At 40.1% G+C, this 22,107-nt stretch overlaps 1 protein-coding gene and 1 non-coding gene across 2 annotated transcripts; one reads left to right on the top strand and one right to left on the bottom strand.

The window, feature by feature from the left end:
- Nucleotides 1-1,179: 1,179 nt before the first annotated feature.
- On the top strand, nt 1,180-21,088 carry FMR1NB (FMR1 neighbor). Its single transcript, XM_067023917.1, has 5 exons — nt 1,180-1,508; nt 12,996-13,060; nt 15,104-15,214; nt 19,451-19,591; nt 20,988-21,088. The coding sequence occupies exons 1-5, from the start codon at nt 1,180-1,182 to the stop codon at nt 21,086-21,088; spliced, it is 747 nt and encodes a 248-aa protein (XP_066880018.1).
- TRNAR-CCU (transfer RNA arginine (anticodon CCU)) lies at nt 3,880-3,952 on the bottom strand. The gene has a single exon. It is a non-coding gene; the product is annotated as a tRNA-Arg (tRNA).
- Nucleotides 21,089-22,107: the final 1,019 nt, after the last annotated feature.

Here is a 22,107-nt window from a genome sequence, read left to right as displayed (position 1 = left end):
AACGCTGTCTTATTTTACACGTGTTGCACTAAGGCACAGCAGAAGGAAGGCACTTAGGGCCACCCAATTCACTGGTGACAAATGATGGGAATCAAATCGAAGTGTTCTGAGTCACTTTTTGTGTTCTTCATACACTCTTTGTCCTCATATTGTCCTGTTGTTTCATTTATTTGTGACTCAAACTTAAGGTCTCTGAAGGCAAATACCATCTTGTTCCACTTAAGAGCTCCTACCACACAGTGTAGCAACCTATTGAACATCTACCATATTCACGATCGTCACGTCCAGTGCTGCCCATCACAACTTTCTGCCATGATGGAGATGCTCCTTTTTCGCCCTGTCAGATATGGTGGCCTGAGCCATGTGTGGCTACCGAGCACTTGATATGGGGTTACTGGGACTGAGGAAGAAGCGATTTCTTAATTCCATTTAATTTTAAATAACGAAAACTTACATTTAAAAAGCTACATTTGGGCTTCCCTGGTGGCGCAGTGGTTGAGAATCCGCCTGCCGATGCAGGAGACACGGGTTCGTGCCCTGGTCCGGGAAGATCCCACATGCCGCGGAGCAACTAAGCCCGTGAGCCGTGGCCGCTGGGCCTGCGTGTCCGGAGCCTGTGCTCCGCAACGGGAGAGGCCACAACAGTGAGAGGCCCGCATACCGCAAAAAAAAAAAAAATAAATAAAAAAATAAAAAATAAAAAAAAATAAATAAATAAAAAATAAAAAAATAAATAAAAATAAAAAGCTACATTTATCGGGCGGTGCTGCAGTGATTGCCTGTGGTGACCGTAGAGGCTACAGTGGTGTCAGAGGACTGAATTTGAGGAGGAATTAGCAGCCAGGGCTGGAGTATGATTCCAGCGAGGCCATTTAGTTGCTGGGTGACAAGCAGTCCCGCTACTGGCTCAGGCCTTGGGGACCCCGTTCATTCATTCGACAACGTTTGACAAACCCTAGAAGGGGCGGGCCTTGAGCGGCGCATGGGCACAAGCCACTAGAGCCGGCTGTTACGAAGGGGCGGGGCCTGGGCCCGGCACGACGGCCGCACGTGCTGCCAGGGGTATCACGTAAGCGTCACCGCCCCGGGGGCTTCTGGGTACTGGGCAGTTGACGGAGCGGCAGCACTTCAGCTTACAGGTCGTTGTGAGGCACTTCAGCTTACCGGTCACTCTGAGTCATGCCTTACGAGGGGCAGTCGATGCAGGGGAGGATCCAGTCGAAGACCCGGGTGTTGCGGAGGGCGCGCTGCAAGCTGAGCAGTTGTCGGACGAGGAACCAAGAGAAGAACCTGGGGATGGCGTCGTCCACCGGCGAGCGCCAGACCATCATGGCGGACAAGCCTACGCCGGCCCCGCAGGCGTCTCTGCGTGGCGTCCAGGCCAAGACGTGCCACTCTCTGGTGAAGGTGTGGGCCCGCAAACACTCCGGGCTGCTCTTGTTCGGCGTCTGGGTCCTGCTGCTGCTGCTGTGCTACTACTACCTGAGTGCCTGTGAGTGCCGCCCGGGGTACAGGGCGAGGGCCCCTCAGGGGGACGGGAGGGGGAGGGGAGAGCGCCGAAGGGCGGGGCTCTGCGCGGTAGCGAGAAGGCCATCCGTCTCTCCCATTGCGTGTGCCCTCCGGTCCGTCTGACGACAAACAGCTTCCCTCCTTATCTCCCTTCAGAAGCACCTTCCCTCCCTTCCCTCCCCACTTGTCCTCACAAAACCCTACCCCCTCACCTCCCGCCGTTTTTTAAAAAACGGAGGTGAAATTCTCGGAACCTAAAACTAACTATTTGGTCGTGAACAATTCGGTGGCACTTAGATACTTAAATGTTGAGCAGCCACCACCTCTATCTCATTCATCACCCCGAATTCAAACCCGCACCCACTGAGAATGCAGTTACTCCTCATTTCCCAGCCCCTGGCCCCCACCAGTCTACTTCTGTCTCTCTGGATTTGTTCTGGATATTTCCTATCAGTGGGAACATAGAATATTTGTCCTTCCTTGTGTCTGGCTTGTTCTACTTGGCATAATGGTTTCGACAGTTGGGCATATTGTGTATGTATCGGTACTTCGTTCGTTTTTACCACCGACTACTAGTCTGTGATATGAATATACTGTATTTTGTTTATCCATTGATCAGACTGATGGGCATTTGGGCTGTTTCCAGTTGTTGGCTATAATATTGTTATGAATGTTCATGTACAGATTTTTGTGTCAGTATGTTTTCAGTTCCCTTGGGCATATATATACCTAGGAGTGGAATTGCTGGGACGTATGGGGATCCATGTTGAACTGTTTGAGGAAGTCCCAAACTTTTCCAGAGTGGTTGAGCCATTTTATATTCCCACTGACAGTGTTATGAGGGTCTCCATTTCACCAGTGTTTGTTACCACCCCCTCTTTTTGATTATCACCATCCTAGTGTGAGTGCAGTGGTATCTTATTGTGGTTTTCATTAGTATTTCTGTAGTGACTAATGATGTTGAGCATCTTTTCATGTGCTTCTGGATATTTGTATATGTTCTTTGCAGAAATATCTATTCAAATCATTTGACCATTTTAAACTGGATTGTTTGTGGTTTTGTTATTGAGTTGTAAGAGTTCTTCATGTATTCTGGATATGTGATTTGTAAATATTTTCTCTCATTCTGTAGGTTTTCTTTTCACTTTCTTGACAGCTTTTTGATGCACAAAAGTTTTCAATTTTGAGAAAGTCCAATTTTATCTGTTTTTTTTTAAATTTTGACACTTGTGCTTTTCATGTCATATCTAAGAATCCATTGCCAAATCCAAAGTCATGAAGATTTATGCCTAGGTTTTCTTTTAAGGGTTTTATGATTTTAGTCCTTATATTTAGGTTGTTGACCCATTTTGTATTAATTTTTGTTTATGGCATATGTTAGGGGTCTAACGTCATTCTGCATGTGAATGTCCAGTTATTTCAGTGCCATTTGTTGAAGAGACTATTCATTCCCCATTTAATAGTCTTGGCACCCTTGTTGAAAATCAGTTGACCATAGACCTATGGGTTTATTGATGGACTCTAAGTTCTGTTCTGTTGGTCTGTGTGTCCATCCCTATGCCAGTACCATATTCTTTTGATTACTATAGCTTTGTAGAAAGTTGAGAAATTGGGACATGTGATTCCTCCAGTTTTGTTCCTTACTCATATTGTTTTGAATATTCAAGGCCTCTTCCATATAAATTCCATATAAATTTGAGGACTAGCTTTTCCATTTATGCAAAAAGGCTCCTGGAGGGCTTCCCTGGTGGCGCAGTGGTTGAGAGCCCGCCTGCCGATGCAGGGGACACAGGTTCGTGCCCCGGTCCGGGAAGATCCCACATGCCGTGGAGCGGCTGGGCCCGAGACCCATGGCCACTGAGCCTGCTCATCCGGAGCCTGTGCCCCGCAACAGGAGAGGCCACAACAATGAGAGGCCCGCGTACTGCAAAAAAAAAAAAAAAAAAAAAAAAGGCTCCTGGAGTTTCGATAGAGATTGTATTTTTTGTTTGTTTGGTTGGTTTTTTTTTTTTTTGCGATACGCGGGCCTCTCACTGCTGTGGCCCCTGCCGTTGCGGAGCACAGGCTCTGGACACGCAGGCTCGGCGGCCATGGCTCACGGGCCCAGCCGCTCCGCGGCATGTGGGATCTTCCCGGACCGGGGCACGAACCCGTGTCCCCAGCATCGGCAGGCGAACTCTCAACCACTGTGCCACCAGGGAAGCCCGAGATTGTATTTTTTTAAAAGCACTTTTCTATTCATTTATTTATTTGTTTGTTTGTGCCGGGTCTTCGTTGCTACGTGCGGGATCTTCAGTTGCAGCATGCGGGGTCTTTTTAATTTTTTTAATTGTGGCATGCAAACTCTTACTTGTGGCATGTGGGATCTAGTTCCCTGACCAGGGATTGAACCTGGGCCCCCTGCATCAGGAGCACGGAGTCTTAGCCACTGGACCACCAGGGAAGTCCCTATAGAGATTGTATTGAATCTGTAGATCATGTTGGGCAGTACTGCCATCTTAACAATGTTAAGTCTTTCAATCCATGAACATGGCATGTCTTCCCATTTATTTATATCTTATTTAATTTATTTCAGCAGTGTTTTGTAGTATTCATTGTACAAGTCTTTAACCTCCTTGGTTAAATTTATTACTGGAAATTTTATTCTTTTGGATGCTATTGTAAATGGCACTGCTTTCTTAATTTCCTTTTTGGAATGTTTATTGCTGGTATATAGAAGCACAACTGCTTTTTGTGTGTTGATCTTGTACCCTACAACTTTGCTGAATTTATTAACTCTAGTAGGTTTTGTTGTGAACTGTAAAAAATATTCTGCATATATAATTATTTGATCTGTGAATAGATAGTTGTATTTGTCCTTTACATTTTGGATGCCTTTTATTTCATTTTATGTTCTAATTGCTCTGGCTAGAACTTCCAATACGACGTTGAATAGCAGTGGTAAGAGTGGGCATCCTTATCTTGCTCCTGATCTTAGAAGGAAAGCTTTCAGCCTTTCACTATTGATTATGAGGTTAGCTGTTGATTTTTCATAAATGCTTCTTATCTATTGAGGGAAATCCCTTCTGTTCGTAGTTGAGTGAGTGATTTTATCATAAAAGGTGTTGGATTTTGCCAGATACTTTCTCTGCACCGATTGAGATGATCATGTGAGTTTTTTTCCTTCATTCTATTAATGTGGTGTGTTCCATTGATTTTCTTAGGTTGAACCATCCTTGGATTCCTGGGATAAACCCCACTTGATCATTTTGTATATTCTTTTTAATATGCTGTTGCATTTGGTTTGCCAGTATTTTGTATCTGTATTCATATGTCATATTGGTTTGTAGTTTTCTTGCAGTATCTTTGTCTGGCTTTGGTATCAGATTAATGCTGACATTGTAGAATGAGTTAAGTGTTCCCTTTTTTATTTTTTGGAAGAGTTTAAGAAGGATTGGTATTCATTCTTCTTTAAATATTTGGTAGAAATCACCAATGAAGCCATCTGCTCCTGGACTTTTCTTTTTAGGGAGGTTTTGATTAGTGTTTCAGTCTCTTTACTTATATTAGGTCTTCTCTGAAAGGTCTTCCTTCCCTAGCCTCCTTTCACAAACTACTAAATCCCCTCACCAACTTACACAAATGCCCTTCTTTCCCTCATGAATGACTTCCATCCCTCATTTCTCCTAAGGCTTTTTCATTGTCTCCCATCACATAGTACTAATCTCCCTCACCACACCACTCAAAGTGCTGACCTCCATCACCTCCTCTCTTAAAGCTCTTCCACCTCTAACTTCACCTTACTAACCCTCCTTACCTCACCTCTCAAATTCGTTTCCCCATCACCTCCTTTCTCAAGGACTTTCCTTGCTCAATTCCTCTCACAGAGGCCTTCCCTTCTTTCATGGTTGCCTTCCCTGCCTCCTCTACCCTCACAAATGACTTCCCTTCTTCACTTGTTCCCCTGAAAGACCTCCTTCCTTCCAGTCCTTTCACAGAGTAGGAAATTCCCTCTCCTCACATAGTACTAAACTCCCTCACCTCCTTACTCAAAGAACTTATTACCTCCTTTACCTATGCTCACAAAGACCTTCCGTCTGTCACCTCACTTCACAAATCCCTTTCCTCTCTTACTCTCAGAAATGCTTTCTCTTCTTCATCACCACTCCAAAAGTTCTTCTTAACTTTCAGTCAAGGTCCTTTCATTCTTTTTTTTTTTGTGGTACGCGGGCCTCTCACTGCTGTGGCCTCTCCCGTTGCGGACGCGCAGGCTCAGCGGCCATGGCTCACGGGCCCAGCCGCTCCGCGGCACATGGGATCTTCCCAGACCGGAGCACGAACCCACGTCCCCTGCATTGGCAGGCGGACTCTCAACCACTGCGCCACCAGGGAAGCCCGGTCCTTTCATTCTTGACGTCCCCACAATGACTTTCCTTTGCTCAGCTTACAGGCCTTCTCTCCCTTCACTCAAAAGCCTTTCTTCCTTATTTCACAAAGCCCTTTACTCCCCTCACTCAAGGTCTTCACTCCCTCATTTCCCTTTTACTTATTTATTTATTTATTTATTCATTTATTTGGTTGTGTTGGGCCTTAGTTGAGGCAGGCGGGCTCCTTAGTTGTGGCTTGCAGGCTCCTTAGTTGCAGCAGGCATGGTCCTTAGTTGCAGCTTGCTGGCTCCTTAGTTGTGGCATGTGAACTCTTAGTTGTGGCATGCATGTGGGATCTAGTTCCAGGACCAGGGATCGAACCTGGGCCCCCTGCATTGGGAACGTGGAGTCTTAACCACTGCATAACCAGGGAAGTCCCCCTCACGTCCCTTTTAAAATGCCTTCATTCTCTTATGTCACATTGTCCTCTCTCTAATCTAACTTCACAGAGGCCTTCTCTTCCTCATTCAAAATCCTTCCCTTCCCTTCTTATTTACCCTCCTTGATACCTTTGCTCACCCCCCTCTCAGATGCCTGTTTCAGCCCTCCAGAGGCCCCCCATTCTTCCCACTCACAGGTTTCTCTTCCCTCACCACCCAAAGCTAACTCTCTCCTTCCTCAGAAGTCTTCTTTTTGGGCTTCCCTGGTGGCGCAGTGGTTGAGAGTCCACCTGCCGATGCAGGGAACACGGGTTCGTGCCCCGGTCCAGGAAGATCCCACATGCCGCGGAGCGGCTGGGCCCGTGAGCTGTGGCTGCTGAGCCTGCGCGTCCGGAGCCTGTGCTCCGCAACGGGAGAGGCCGCAGCAGGGAGAGGCCCGTGTACCGCCAAAAAAAAAAAAAAAAGTCTTCTCTTCCTCCTTCTACTCAATGCTTTTGCTTCCTCACTCAAAGTCTCTCCCACCTCCTCCTCTAGATCTTTCTTGCCCCCCACTCAAATACTTTTTCTTTCCCCGCAGCCTTCTCTCCTTAGCTCCAAGATAGCCTTCTCAAAAAAGAGCCTTCTCTACCTTACCTCCCTTGGCCTGCCCTCCCTCCCAATCCCCTCACAATGGTATTCTGTCTCCTCCTCTGCATAAAGGACTTGGCTTTCCCATAGTATTCCTCCCTCCCTCCCTCAAGCTCCAGCTTCAAGCCCAAAGACCTTCCATCATCCCCACCTCTAATCTCAATGACTTCTCTCTCCCTGCCATACCCAGAGGCCTTCCATCTCCTCAGCCAAGGTCCTCCCACAGTCAAAGAAGGAAGCAAAAGTTGGGCAGAAGCATTGTTAAGTGAAATGAACAGAGACACTATGTACTGTGTCACAGCTGCTTGGGGATGAAATTCAGTGTTAAATAAAGTATATGTTATGCATTCTTTTATCAACTATTTAAAATAAGTTAGAAAAATATTATTCCTACTCTTTGAAAAATATTTTAAGATGCCTTTTAAATGATCATCCACAAATCATATTGCTTTGAATTATCCATATTTATTTTTCCTACTATTCATCTAAAATACAATGTATTTCTGAATTAGTTTTACTGTATTTGTAAATGTTAGTTACAAATAAAACTGAGAACCTTACAAACTGAGAGCTTTTTCATTCTCTGAAAACGTAATTTAAGAAATAAAACTATAAATTGTACATGTTATTTTCTTAGTCCGTGAGTTCTTCATTTTCTACTCCTATTTTGAGTAGAACTGTTATAAAAAGAGAATACTGTTATTCAGTGTGATCTCTTTATTTCCATGAGGACTTTTTCCAATATAGGTTTAACATGTTTTCTCCTAAAATAATCCATGATTCATTCTTAATGTTGTCAGATGTCCCAGATTCTCAGGAGGTAATATGTGACTGGATGGATTAAATATCATTTTGTATTTAAAATGATTTAACTTAATTAATGTAACTAAATTCATTGTGTTATGGCTTGAATTGTGTCCCCCCCACAACGAAAAATGTTGGACGTTTAACCCCTAGCACTTTAGAATGTGACCTTATTTGGAGATGAGGTCTTTATAGAGGTAATCAAGTTAAAGTGAGGTGGGCCCTAGTCCAATATGAATGGTGTCCTTATAAAAAGGGGAAATTTGGACACAGAGATAGACATTGTTAGTAGAAAAACTGTACGGATAGACACAGGGAGAAAACAGCCATCTACAAGCCAAAGAGAGAGAGAGGCTTTACCTGACAGTTCTCAGAAGGAGAAGGAACCAACCCTATTCGTTGATCTTGATTTTGGACTTGATTTTGGGCTTCTGGCCTCCGGAATTGTTGAGGCGATAAATTTCTGTTGTTTTAAGCCACCCAGTTTATGGTGCTTTCTTACAGTGACCCTAGCAAACTAATACACACTGAGGGGTAAAATAATTTGGCCATGCCCCTGGAGTGTTGCAGTGAAAGCAGGGCATCTGGTCCCAGAGCTAAAATTTCCCTTCTTTCTAGATGGACCCTTCTGAGTTCTCTTAGATTTAATGCCACCAAGGAGAATTGAGGTTGAGGGATCTGAATTAACTTTGGGAGAGCTCCAGGTTGTATAGTCTTTTAGACCTTGTTTTTAAGGTTACTTTTATGCATAAGGCATATAGGCTAGTAGCGTACAGGACGAAGAGACTAGTAGATCAGGACTAGGAATTTGATTCCACCCCCTCCACCAATTCTCTGTAACCTGTTGGGTCAGTCCTTATTGCACATCCTTTTTTGGGAGATTAAAAAAGAGAGAGAGGAATAAAGATTGACTAATGGGTAATATTTTCAGAATGCTTTAGCTCCATAGGAAAAAACCACGTGACTGGTTTCTATATTATTATATTAATACTTCATTTATCTGTTATTTTGGGGAGTGAATGAGGCAGTGCATCTAGATAGGTCTGATTGACTGCCTTGTACCACACTAGGCACCAAGTTTGGTCTTGCTTTAACCATTTGTGTATGTGGTGTAGTTGGAGGAGCCCTGATCTAAGAGTTAGGAGACCTGAGTTGTCATGATTCTGCCACTGACTTGCTGTGTGACTTTTGATGAGGCATTTTGCCTCTTTAGGCTTCAGTTATCTTGTCTAAAAATTGAGATTTCACTAGACAGGTGTTTCTCCTGCCTCAGTAGTTTGTATAACACCTTCACAATTCTTTGTTACCTTAATGCTACCAGTTATTCATATTTTTCTTTAAATTGCCTCACTTTTTAAATAAGTATATTTATTTTAAAAGGAAACTATAGCACTGTTATAAATGGGAAACTGGTCATATTTGCGATTAAGAGAATTATTTATAAAAATAAGTATCATGAAAACAACGTAATGTTATTAAATTTAAAATTAGAGACAATTTAAAAAATGAAAGAGATATGGTAAAATATTTACTCATTTTACATTATACTAAGCACTTCGTGTATGATTTCATTTAATACTCACAAGTCTTCAAAATAAATATCATTCCCATTTTGCAGATGAGTAAACTGAGGCAAAGAGAAGTTTACTGATTTGCCCAAGTTCACCAGCCAGTATGTGGCAGAGCCAAGATGCAAATTCAGGTCTATTTGAGGACAAGGCCCAGAAGAGACTGTGGCATAGGAAGACCCTCAACTTAAGTTTTAGCAGAATCCTCTTCAAGCTGATACCAGTTAGCTACTGTTCACATTCTGTCTCTTCGCCCTTTAATTCAGTTCCTCATCTGAGAGACCTCACTGCAGAGCAGGACTGGCAACATGATTTGCAAAATGAAAATGTCGGGGTCCCTTGTTCAAAATGTGTTATGAATTTCAAGGTGATAGCAGAACATTAAACCAAGTGTGGAACCGTTCTAAGAGCCACATTCTGTATATTGCATAGGTCACATGCCCATGAAGTCCACAGCTTTGAGTCTGCTTTTTTTTTTCCTTTGAAACGTAGTTAGGTTTTCAGTCTTTTTTTGGTAACAGAGAAATTAAAAAATAAAAATTCTTTGTGACAGGGAAACATAATTGGTTCTTTACCATTTCTTGCTGCCATTTAGGGATGCTGCCTCCTAGTCTTTTATTTGCTGAGCTTAATGAGTGTACAGATGCAAATTAGAAGCATAGGGGATGGAATTATTCTGCATATGAATAACAGTGGGGGAGGGGAAAGAGGCTGGAGCTTAATAAGGTGAAGAGGAAGCTCTGAAAAGACCTGGGCACTGGCTGATGGAAGATTTTGGAGTGAGGAAAGGACAGTTGCTTCCAGTAATGAAAGAACAGGAATGTCAAAGGGGATTTTATAAAGGTTTGCCATGTGGTAAATGATGTTTGGTGTCATGGTAGTTTTGATATACTAGTCATGTATATTTTTTCTACACTTTTCATAATAAATACCTAAGTAGCAAAAATTAAATACATCCATAAATATTCAACTGTGTTCCACCTAAAATCAACGCATGTAATGCTGATGGTACTTATGCCACACTTCGGGAAATAGTGCTCAAGTTAATTTATAAATAATTGTCTTTCAGAGTTGGGAAGAAACCAGTGATAGAGAGCAGTTTAAACATGCTGGAGGCTTTGGGTTCAGGCTGCTGCTGATGGTGCTTTCCTGAGTAAATGTTTAATTGCCTCCTCCTTCTGTACTCATCGAAGTGACCAAAAGATCTGTAATAGTTGAAAACCCAGAGAACCAAGAAGGGTGCTATCTTTATTTTATTTTTTAAAACAGTTTTTTAGTTAATGTGTAGTTTGATCCTGTTTTTGTTAATTTTTTAAATTATTTATTTATTTATTTATCTTGGCTGAGCCGGGTCTTAGTTGCGACACACGGGATCTTCATTGCAGCGTGCAGGCTCTTTTTAGTTGCGGCATGCAGGCTCTTGGTTGCCACATGTGGGATCTAGTTCCCTGACCAGGGATCGAACCTGGGCCCCCCTGCATTGGGAGCACGGAGTCTTAACCACTGGACCACCAGGGAAGTCCCAGGTGCTATCTTTATTGACATGCTAGAAATTTGGAAGGATTTCTGAAAGATAGAAAGAAGGCCAGGCCAGACACTAATGAGAGAAGTTGCAGCAATCCGTGTTTCACTTCAGCTAAAGCCAAGCCTGTCTGTCAGGGTCTAGAGGCTAGGGTACTTTGAGTTGGAGATGACTCTCCATCCTAGAGGGACTCCAGAGAGCACACCCCTTGCAGAAGATAACCTAGTATGGAGACTCAGGTCACTGTGTGCTACTGCCAGCCAATACTTCCTTCAGATGGCGTGTTGACAAGAACAGTCAATTGTGCAAGGGGGGCACTGAGTGAACAAATGGCAGTACAGAACACAGGTCCTGTCAAGGCTGCTTCCAACTTGTAGCTCCTTTCCTGTATAATGTAGGGCAGTGAGCCTTCTAATCTGGCAAAGTATGACTAGTAATATTCGTCTCCCTTCTTGTTCCCTGTGCTGGAAGCACTCTTCCAAGCCCTTTGTATGGCCAGTTTCTTCTAATCTTTTTTTCTTTTTTTAAGCTGAAATATCATCTCAGAGAGGTCAGCCCCTATTTAAAGTACGTCCCCTACCTTATATTGTATTGGTATCCACTTTCCTCATAGCATGCATTACAATTTATAATTTTTTAATTTGTTAGTTTACTTTTTTGTTTGTTTTCTCCACTATATTGTAAGCTTTATGAGGGTAGGGATCTTATCTGATTTGTTCACTGATGTATCCCCAAAACCTCGAATATAGTAGGCATTAAATACATAGTTATTGAAGGAGTAGGGGTTAGGAGAAAACAAACAGGAAAAAATGGGTTATTTTTAATATTGTCAAGATATGTACTACACAATGAAGATAAAACTGTAATGAATGAACACTTATGCATAGTGTTGAAATATATAAAAAAAATGGTTTTAGAACTTCAAGTAGAAATGGACAAATCTACAATCGTAGTGGGAGACTATGATACATATATTTCAGTCCTTGACAGAAAAAATAAAGATATTGACCCATTTGAATAATACAAGTTAGATTGATTTAACATGTATAATAAAGTTCATATTCATATAATAAAGTTCATATTATAATAAAGTACCCTACAGGCTGAGAATATACATTCAAATGTATATGTATGGAAGTTGGTCTCATTAAAATAAGAAAGAGAATATTATCATTGATATAAAGGAGATTTTAAAATGATAAGTGAATATTCTTATGACAGCATATTCATAACATAACAACAAAATATATTTGACATACGGAAATAAGTGTAATAAGAAAGGTACAGGACCTATATGAATGCAACTATAAATCTATACTCAGGGGCTTCCCTGGTGGCGCAGTGGTTGAGAGTCCGCCTGCCGATGCAGGGGACGCAGGTTCGTGCCCTGGTCCGGGAAGATCCCACGTGCCGCGGAGCGGCTGGGCCCGTGAGCTATGGCCGCTGAACCTGCGCGTCCAGAGCCTGTGCTCCACAACGGGAGAGGCCACAACAGTGAGAGGCCCGCATACCGCAAAAAAAAAAAAAAAAAAAAAAATCTATACTCAGAGAGATAAAAAGAGACTTGAATGAGAGATTCTTGGGTGAGATAATTTTGTACTGTTATTAGTTCTCTCCAGATGAGTCTGTATTTAAGTAAATTCATGCCTAGTACATGAGGCACACAATAAATGTTTTTTGAATGACTGTTAAATAAGGAACATCATAATTACCATAAAAATACTATTAGGATTTTTTGATTTGACAAAATGATTCTAAGTTTCACCTAAAAAATTCTTCAGAGTTGAGAATAAAATTTTGATAATGAGGACTAATGAAAAGATTGCCAGATCCAGTTATTAAAACATATGATAATACAAGGTAAATTATAACAGTGGTATTGGTGCATGAACAGATAGATTAGTGGAACAGAATAGAGAATCAAGAAACAAATCTATGACTAAGGAGTTAGCATATGATGGTGATGTCATAAGTAAGAAAGGATGGATTTAATAAATGGTATTTGGAAAACATGTGTCCCTACTTCATAACATACTCCAAAATATTTTCGAGGTGGATTAAAGATTTAAATATAAAAAGTGAAACTATAAAAGTGTTAGAAGGAAATATTAGAGTGTAGAATGCTGTCGACTGAAAATATGCGCAACCTAAAATTTGAGAATTATGTTTTATTCGGCAGACTTTCTGAGGACTTAAGCCCAGGAAACAGCCTCTCAGATAGCTCTGAGGGACTGTTCCAAAGAGGTAAGGGAGGAGCCTGGATATAGGAGTTTTGGCAAAAACAAAACAAAAATAAAAAAACACCCAGATAGTCAAAGATCAAAAGATTACTGCTAATTAAAGAAAAACCAGACATCTCAAGTTAATGAATTTAGCGCTTTTCTGTGTATGGGAAGATGCAAGAGTCTGGGCTTATTGAAATCATTCCCTTGATATGCATGTTAACAATCTAGGGCCAGTATCCTGCTTTTCTCCATCCTGAATCCGCTCAGGGTGCACCATCTGTGGCGGCTCAGTGACTTATGGCTTGGTGGATGTGGCCGGCTACATCCTTTGTTTACTGTAATGGCAGGTGACATTCTTTAAAAGGTCCACAATGCCATTTAAAACATGACCTGAAAGGCAGAAATAGTAAAGGAAGAGATTGATACATTTGATTACATAAAACATTTTAAACTTTTGAATTTCTTAAAACACCATAAAAAATACAGACGTAGCTGACTACCTTGAAAAATATTTATAATATATGTGGCAGATTAAGGGTTAAGTTCTCTATTACACAAACAAATATATGAAAGAGATCAGTTCACTGATGACTAAAGATGCAAATTAAAACAAGGGGTAACATTAGTTTGGCCATCAAACTGACAAACAACAGAAAAGGTGAGGGTCCAAGAATATTGGCACTTGCCTTCACTGCTGGTACATGTATACCTGGGGCAGCCTTACTGGAGGGTAGTGTGACCAAGGTTAAGAGCCATCCCTTAAGAATTTATCCTAAGGAATTTTTCATGAATATCTGCAAATATATAGCTACAGTGATAAATCATTGCATTGCAGAGTTCTTTATTTTTTCTTTTTCTTTTTTTTTATTGAGGTATAATTGACATCTAACATTATATTAGTTTCGGGTGTACAACATGATTTGCTATTTGTGTATATTGTGAAATCACCACAATAAGTCTAGTTAACATCTGTCACCATACACAGTTACAATTTTTTTTTTTCTAGTGATGAGAACTATTTAAGATTTACTTTCTTGGGACTTCCCTGGTGGCCCAGTGGTTAATGCAGGGGGCCCGGGTTTGATCCCTGGTCAGGGAACTAGATCCCGCATGCTGCAACTAAAAGATCCCGCATGCTGCAACGAAGATCCCACATACAGATAAATAAATATTTTTAAAAGATGTACTTTCTTAGCAACTTTTAAATATGCATTACATTATCACAGGACTTATTTAATTGATAACTGAAAGTTTGTACCTTTTGACCCACTTAACCCATTTCTCCCACCCCACCCCTACCCCCACCCCACGCCTCTGGTAGCCACCAATCTGTTCTCTGTATCTGAGTGTTCTTCTAGGCAGTGTTCTTCATAATACCAATAAATTGTAGAAAACTTAAATGTCTTTGTATGGGGGAAATTATTAACTCATTTATAATAGAGCCGTATAATGTAATACTGTGAGGTTATTACAAATAGTGTTGGAAAATATTTAATGATATGGACAAATCCATGTCATGGGAATGAGGATGGATATTCTCTCCTCTTATATAGGAGGGAATCATGCAGATAAAGCTAAAAGCAAGTTGTGTTGAAGTAATGAGGAAGGATAAGGAAGGTTTACAGTGTCTAAGGCCTTGATTTTTATTCGTAAATAAAGAAGCCAACATATTTCCCAAGAGTTTCTGTGATGGGGCCTGATTTAGTTGGAATACATACTGTTTCCAAGTTGTTAATTGATTGGGCCTCCGAATGTCAAGACTGTCAGAGGCAAGTTCACTATTGTAAATTAGTTTACAGTGCAACAATGGGATGTGTCGGCCTACAGCTTAAGCATTTTGAAATTTATTTATTTTTTAATTAATTAATTTAAACTTAATACTCAATTTCACAGCAAAAACATATTCTGATTATTAATTGTACCTAAGCTATTATGAGTTTTAAATGCAATGTCTGTTAGCTCTTAGACTTTCCATATTTAATTTAAGCACAGGTAATTACTTTTAAAGGGTCAAAGAAAGTGATAAATATCTGTTGGGATTAATAATTTCACTTTTCTTAAGGGTTCTCGAATTCAAGTGAATATATTCTGTGGAGCAATGAAAATGCTAATAGACGATCTCTGGAAGAAACTGCTGCCTGGGAAACTGTGTTACATTTTTTCTTTCCAACAAGTAAGTTCCTGTTTTATTTTATTCCTCCCAATGTCCTTGTTTTGAAAACAGTAGTTAAATGTTTAGGAGGCAGTGTGGTCTGTTGGCATTGGAGTGAGACAAACCTGAGTTTTAATACTTTTTTTTTTTGCGGTACGCGGGCCTCTCACTGTTGTGGCCTCTCCCATTGCGGAGCGCAGGCTCCGGACGCGCAGGCTCAGCGGCCATAGCTCACGGGCCCAGCCGCTCTGCGGCACGTGGGATCCTCCCGGACCGGGGCACGAACCCGTGTCCCCTGCATCGGCAGGCGGATTCTCAACCACTGCGCCACCAGGGAAGCCCCTGAGTTTTAATCCTGACTCTGCCCTTTGCCTTAGGCAAGATAACCTCTGAACCTCAGTGTCTTCATCTTTAAAATGAAAATATTTACCAGAAAGAATTGCGAAGATGAACTGAGACAGTATTTTAAGTCATTCCATAAATATTTGTTACTCTTTACAGAATACTTTTCCTTTACAAATCTCTAAACTTTTCAAAATTTACCTTAATGGCATTGCTTGAAATTTAGTCACTGATCCAGTATTGTGAAATCAGTGTCTTTTGTGGCATTAATCAGGGTACTGTGTAGCTCTAATGTTATGGAATATACCAGATGTTTTCCCATCTGTTTTAATGATAAAAAGTTCAGGTTTCAAGTCACATCATCTCTGTCTTTTTGTGATTCTGTATATAATGTGTTTATTAAGCACTTGATGGCCCCTGAGATTAACCACAAATAAACACATTTCATTTTGTACAGCATGTGGTGCCCTTTCAAGGAGAAGGTTCAAATAAATTGACATATGTGAATTATAAAGATGAAGCTTTTATTAAAAATCATGCAGAATTCCAGTAAAATTTGATGTACATATATAAGCACAAAATTGTATCCATTGTTTAATTCCGACTCTACCACTGAATTCTTCTGTGATTTTGCATAAATCTCTCCATGTTTCTCTAAGAGGTTTCCAGTTCAAAACAAGCATTATGACATCTACTACCAATGAGAATAGCAAAATAAATGAACTCCTTAAGTAATTCATTTAAAAATACTGCCTTGGTCAAATCGATTGGAGAAAGAGAAGTCTGATAAGGTGGTATGTTGTGAAGCTAAAAGAATAGTGAGTGCTGGAGTTCGTCATAAACAACAAATGATGATTTAAGCTTTAGAGCTTGAGAAGATAGCAGATGTAAACTGTCCCATAGCTACCTATTATAAGTACATTATACAAACACTGAAGCCAGCTTTAAAAATAGTTTCAATAAGATATCTGCATTTCTGAAATACTCCTCCAACCTGGTGCAGTACGTTGAGTCAAAATCAATTTATGAGATGACGTTTTTGCCCCCAAAATTCAGACTGTTCCATTTTAAGAGAAATATCATACCGAGGTTGATTCAACTCTTTCAACAGCGATCAAGTATTTATAAAATATTATGTACTGTATTCTTGAAAAATAATAACTACAAGTTCATAAAATGTGAAGTACTTTTTTTTTTCTCTTTTTTTTTTTTTTTTAAAAACATCTTTATTGGAGTATAACTGTTTTACAATAGTGTGTTAGTTTTTCCTTTACAACAAAGTGAATCAGTTATACATATACACATGTTCCCATATCTCTTCCCTCTTGCATCACCCTCTCTCCCACCCTCCCTATCCCACCCCTCTAGGTGGTCACAAAGCACAGAGGTGATCTCCCTGTGCTATGTGGCAGCTTCCCACTAGCTATCTAATTTACATTTGGTAGTGTATATATGTCCCTGCCACTCTCCCACTTCATCACAGCCCACCCTTCTGTGAAGTACTTTTAACCAATTTATTTCCTCCCCTATATAATTAAAACTGAATATTCTTCCCACTTAAGCACTAACAAAAAGACCGTCTTCTCATCATTAGAGTGTTGTTAGTAGTAGATTCATCTCTTGCAGATTAAAATGATAACCTTGAGGCAGACTGGCAGGGAAGCTTGAGACGTCACACAATCCTTCTCCCTTTGGATAAAATCGTACACTTAAACCTGATAAAAATTGTGCTACCCTTCTTATTCTTCATAATTAGTAATTTGAGTCTAAAAGCTAATTCTAGTATCTGGCATAAAGTCCATCAGATGCAATTTAGGTATAAAATAACAGAAGCCCAGCATTAGATGGGACCTTAGAGATCATCTAGTCCAGTCTCTTCTATGATTTAAAATCTCTTCTTGCATGATTTTCATTCCTGGAAAGTGGTCTTTGAACAATATCTATAGTGAGGAACTCAGCATACAGGAAGTCCATCCGATCTCTGACCAGGGCCTGACGATTGTCACCCTTCCCTGAGTGTGTGATGTCCAGGACTGAACATGGTATTCTAGATGTAGTCCATCCTGGGGAAGAGAGTCACTCTGGGCCTGGCAGAATTGAAGAACAGATTGCTTAGAGTATAACAACAAAGTAGGCTAAGTTCTCACATGTCTAAAATGTTTGGGAAATGAATATCCAGGCCAACTGGTAACGCATTAAATTTGTGACCTTGCACAAGTTACTTTGATCCTTTATTTCTTCATTTTAAAAATGGAGGTTGTAAAACTAATTTTGATAGTTTGTTGTGAAGATTGGAAATAATGTGTGTAAAGCAAGATACGTGGCCCAAATAGGTGACTGATGAATGGTAGCTGTTATTATTCTTAACCTGAGCTTCAGGAATTGCCAATCTTTAAAGTAGAGGAATATAATGAAATATACCAAGAGGTAATAATATACTTACAACCATTATATTATTCTTTGCTGATGTTGAAGTGCTTCAGAGTGATCGTAAAACATCATTTATTACTTTTCTAAGTCTGTAGTTGTTGATAGTATTGGAGATTGAACTGAATCTATGTTGGCCTTAAGCCATACTGTAGAGGTTTTCTTTTCAAATAAAAATCTGATATCTGCCTTTTTAGTTGTCACTTGTTTTTCATATAAAGCAGGATGTTTAAAAAATCAGCTGTTTCAGCTTGTGAATCTTACAGATTCAGATATGTATGAATTTCTTACAGTTGCATGAATCTTGGTATTCATGCCATAAATCATTGCCTATTCAAAATTATAGATTTGTAGGGGCTTCCCTGGTGGTGCAGTAGTTGGGAGTCCGCCTGCCGATGCAGGGGACGCGGGTTCGTGCCCCGGTCCGGGAAGATCCCACATGCTGCGGAGTGGCTGGGCCCGTGAGCCATGGCCGCTGGGCCTGCACGTACGGAGCCTGTGCTTCGCAACGGGGAGAGGCCACAACAGTGAGAGGCCCGTGTACCGCAAAAAAAAAAAAAAAAAATTATAATAGAGTTGTAACTTAAGGCCAAAAGGAAGAATCTTAAAATATACTGCAGTGCCAATATGATTAAGTGTTCACAGAAAGTAGGTCAGTGCCAATAGTATTACTTATTTTACTCTCTAGCAGTAAACTGTGTGAATTTTACTTACATTCAGTCTCATGGATGGATTCAGTGCATTTCTGCAGCTTAGTAAAATTGAGTGAGAGGGTATCTACGGTATTCTTTTAACAAGGTGTTAGTTTTAAGGGCATTTGGCCTGTTCTAGTTATTTAGCCCTTTCTGTGTTATATTTGTGTCACTACTACTCAGCTTATGTTTATAGTCATTTTAAAAGTACTTTACCGGGCTTCCCTGGTGGCGCAGTGGTTAAGAATCCGCCTGCCGATGCAGGGGGCACAGGTTTGAGCCCTGGTCCGGGAAGATCCCACATGCCGCGGAGCAGCTAAGCCCATGCGCGACAACTACTGAAGCCCGCGCGCCTAGAGCCCATGCTCTGCAACAAGAGAAGCCACCGCAGTGAGAAGCCCGCACACCACAAGGAAGAAGAGCCCCTGCTTGCCACAACTAGAGAAAGCCCATGTGCAGCAACGAAGACCCAACGCAGCCAAAAATAAAATAAATAAATTTTAAAAAACCAAAAAAACAAAAACTATCTTACCAATGATCTGTTAACAATTTATATTTTTCTGCAGTTTATCTAGAATTGAAAATGTGTGATGTTAAGTAACTTTGTGGTAAGTTTTAGTTTAACTCTTATTTTTTCAGCATTTATTACTATTTGTATATGTCATTCAATCTTTTCATTAAATGTACAAGCTTAAGTGTTTGTTTTTCTTTTCTTTTGTCTTGCAGTAATTATTTAATTAGAGAAAGTACTTAATAACCGTGCTGAATTCTCTTTCTTGCACTTTGTTTCTAAAAGCATGCATTCGAAAGGAGAATCAGGTGGTAACGCCTTGCAGCCAGCTGCACGATTTTAGCAAAAGTGAATGTTTGGACCGCAAATGCTGTTATTCGTCATCTAAGACCAGTAACTTCCACTGTTTTCTCCTGCTAAAAGACAGTAAGTTAATCCTTTTTAATTTATTTTATTCCTGTTTTTAAAAATTGAATAAACAGGTCACAATGGCATAAGTTTAAATTTGGGTCTCTCAGCTTAACATTGAAAGGAGGCTCCCAGCCCTAGAGCAATACCATCTGTAGAAAGTCCTGAGATGGTCAGGCCTCTATTCATGAGCCATTTCTGCTTAGTCCTTAGGTGTGACTATGGCATTTTGAAATTAGTTTCATCTTTTCTTTTGCTTTAGTCACTGTCTTGTCCCATAGATTCCAGGCTTTGTGAGATGTAACCCTCAATGCCTGGGAGAAGATACCAGTCAGGCGTGCCTTAGCTTACTTTCTCTTCCCGGCTTTTCTTCCTGAGTAGAATTCTTCTCATTTATCTTTTCTTTAGCATCTCAGTATGTAACAGTAACTTGAATGTTTCCTGTTAAGTCTGTTTGTCAGTTTCTCTCTTTGTTCTTTTGTTTTTGAATTAGGTTCTTCTCTTAAGATTTTTTTTCTTTACAATGTTTCGAACACTAGACCATCTGTTTTTGCTCCTTCATTTGTATAGTGGGGACATATTACTAGTTGGTCCCTTCAGGGACATATTTGATATGATTAACTACTAACAAATGGTACAAAAAGGATGCATGCAAAACAGTGTTTTAGGTTAATATAGTCCCTATTCAATTCACAGGTCTTTGTTGAATATCTAGTATTAATAATGGGAACTGAAACCTGATCATGAACATAGTATTACAATTTTAACACTGTCACATGGTGTTTATAATTCATTCATCAGTTTAATCTTTATATTATGTGTGAAGAGACATTTGGTTCTTGTAGAGGGAAAAATTGAACCGTGACTTACAATTCCCTAATCATATTAGAATGCATTTCCAAATGAATATAAGAATAAAATATACTTATTCACCTGCAGATTCTTGATTTCTCATTTAATATAATGTTTTATAGTTTAGAAGTAAACATTTAAGAAACCATTCCTTTGTCAAGTTAAGTATGCATAGATGAATTCAGTTCCTGAGTATTCTAAGATATATAACATATGGCCAAGGAAAAAACATGCTTGGGTCATAGGAAGAAATATATATAGTCTGAATCGTAATAATCTGTTAACAAAAACAGTAGGATCATTTGGTTAAGGCTTCCATGGGGGGAACACACTTAAAGTGTAACCTTTAGTTGTATTTCAAGTTCATTTAGTGTATTTCAAGTTCATTTCATGAACTCCTGCTACTTATAGAGTACCAATGATATTTACCTGTCATATAAGAATACCTCCTTATTTTACTTTATTAACTGATAGGTTTTTTTTTTATAAAGACTATGAAAGAGCTCAGATTTGCTTCTCTTGCTTAAGTCATAAAAATAACAGGATATAATTAAACCACCAGAGCCTACGCAGATGTTCTGGATGTTTGGGCTTGGTGTGATCAGCATGATCGTCCTGGGATGTCTGCCCATTTGTTGCTGCTTGCTTTGCCAGAGGAGGTAGGCAAACATAAACTTTTATTTGCTGATTGCTGAGTATACGTGAATATTTCTGTGTAGACACATTTATTCATAGCTCCAAAAGCACAGGGATTATGTTTGGGTCCCTTTTGTTTAAAAGAAGGTAGCTTGGGAAAAACCTAAAAGTTGAGTTACCATAATATTTCTTCAATGCATGTTATTTTATTTTTCCATAAATTTAAGACATCTTCTTGTATAGTCTGTACATTCCCTCATCAAACAAAATCCCAATTGGAAGAAAAAATAAATCAGTGAGCTGAGGGTATGTGGAGTGGACGTGGTTATTAACTGCAAATCAGAAGGATTCCCAGAAGTGTTAGTTTCCATCTAGTAGATGGTCGTCTACCATTGGGTCTTAAAGCCTTGATCTTCCTTCAAGCCAATTTGTATCAGATTTCTTATTAGCGTCTTATGCAAAATCCCAGTGGGCTGTTGGCATGATGCTTGTAAGTTCTTCTAAATAGCTCCCCACCTACTGGGACAGAATGGGTGTGGAGGTAGAGAGCAGGGCCAGGGCTAGGGTGGGGTGAGTGAGGCACTCACTCTCAGGTTTGTGCAAGTGCAGGGCCGGCACTAGCACAACCCTGAGAGCAAGTTCCTCAAACTTTTTGGTAAAGAAAAGGTGCCTGTTGAAGATTAAGCATCTTTGATGTTTTTATTCGAGTTAATAAGAAGGTGATATTTGAGTTACCAAGAAATCATTTAGATTTCACCGGAAGATTTAGACTATACATGTTACCTTATTTTCCATAAAGATCATTAAGTCTTTTTTTTTCTTTTTTGTACCTTTTCCTTGAGTCTGATGAATTTGTCATACTCATCATTGTAGTTTCAGTTCATAGCAGAATGCCTCACATACAATGGATGCTTAATATATTTTTGTTGAATAAATGAATAGTTGAATGAATACAGAAATACAGTGAATGGAGTTGGCTAGCCTGGAAGGCAGTCATATAGTGATTTAAACTTTCTCATTGCTTTCATCACTTTCTCAGACCATTT

The sequence above is a fragment of the Kogia breviceps genome, chromosome X, assembly GCF_026419965.1.
Source record: "Kogia breviceps isolate mKogBre1 chromosome X, mKogBre1 haplotype 1, whole genome shotgun sequence".
Taxonomy (NCBI): Eukaryota; Metazoa; Chordata; class Mammalia; order Artiodactyla; family Physeteridae; genus Kogia; species Kogia breviceps.
This window is presented reverse-complemented; position numbering and strand designations above follow the sequence as displayed.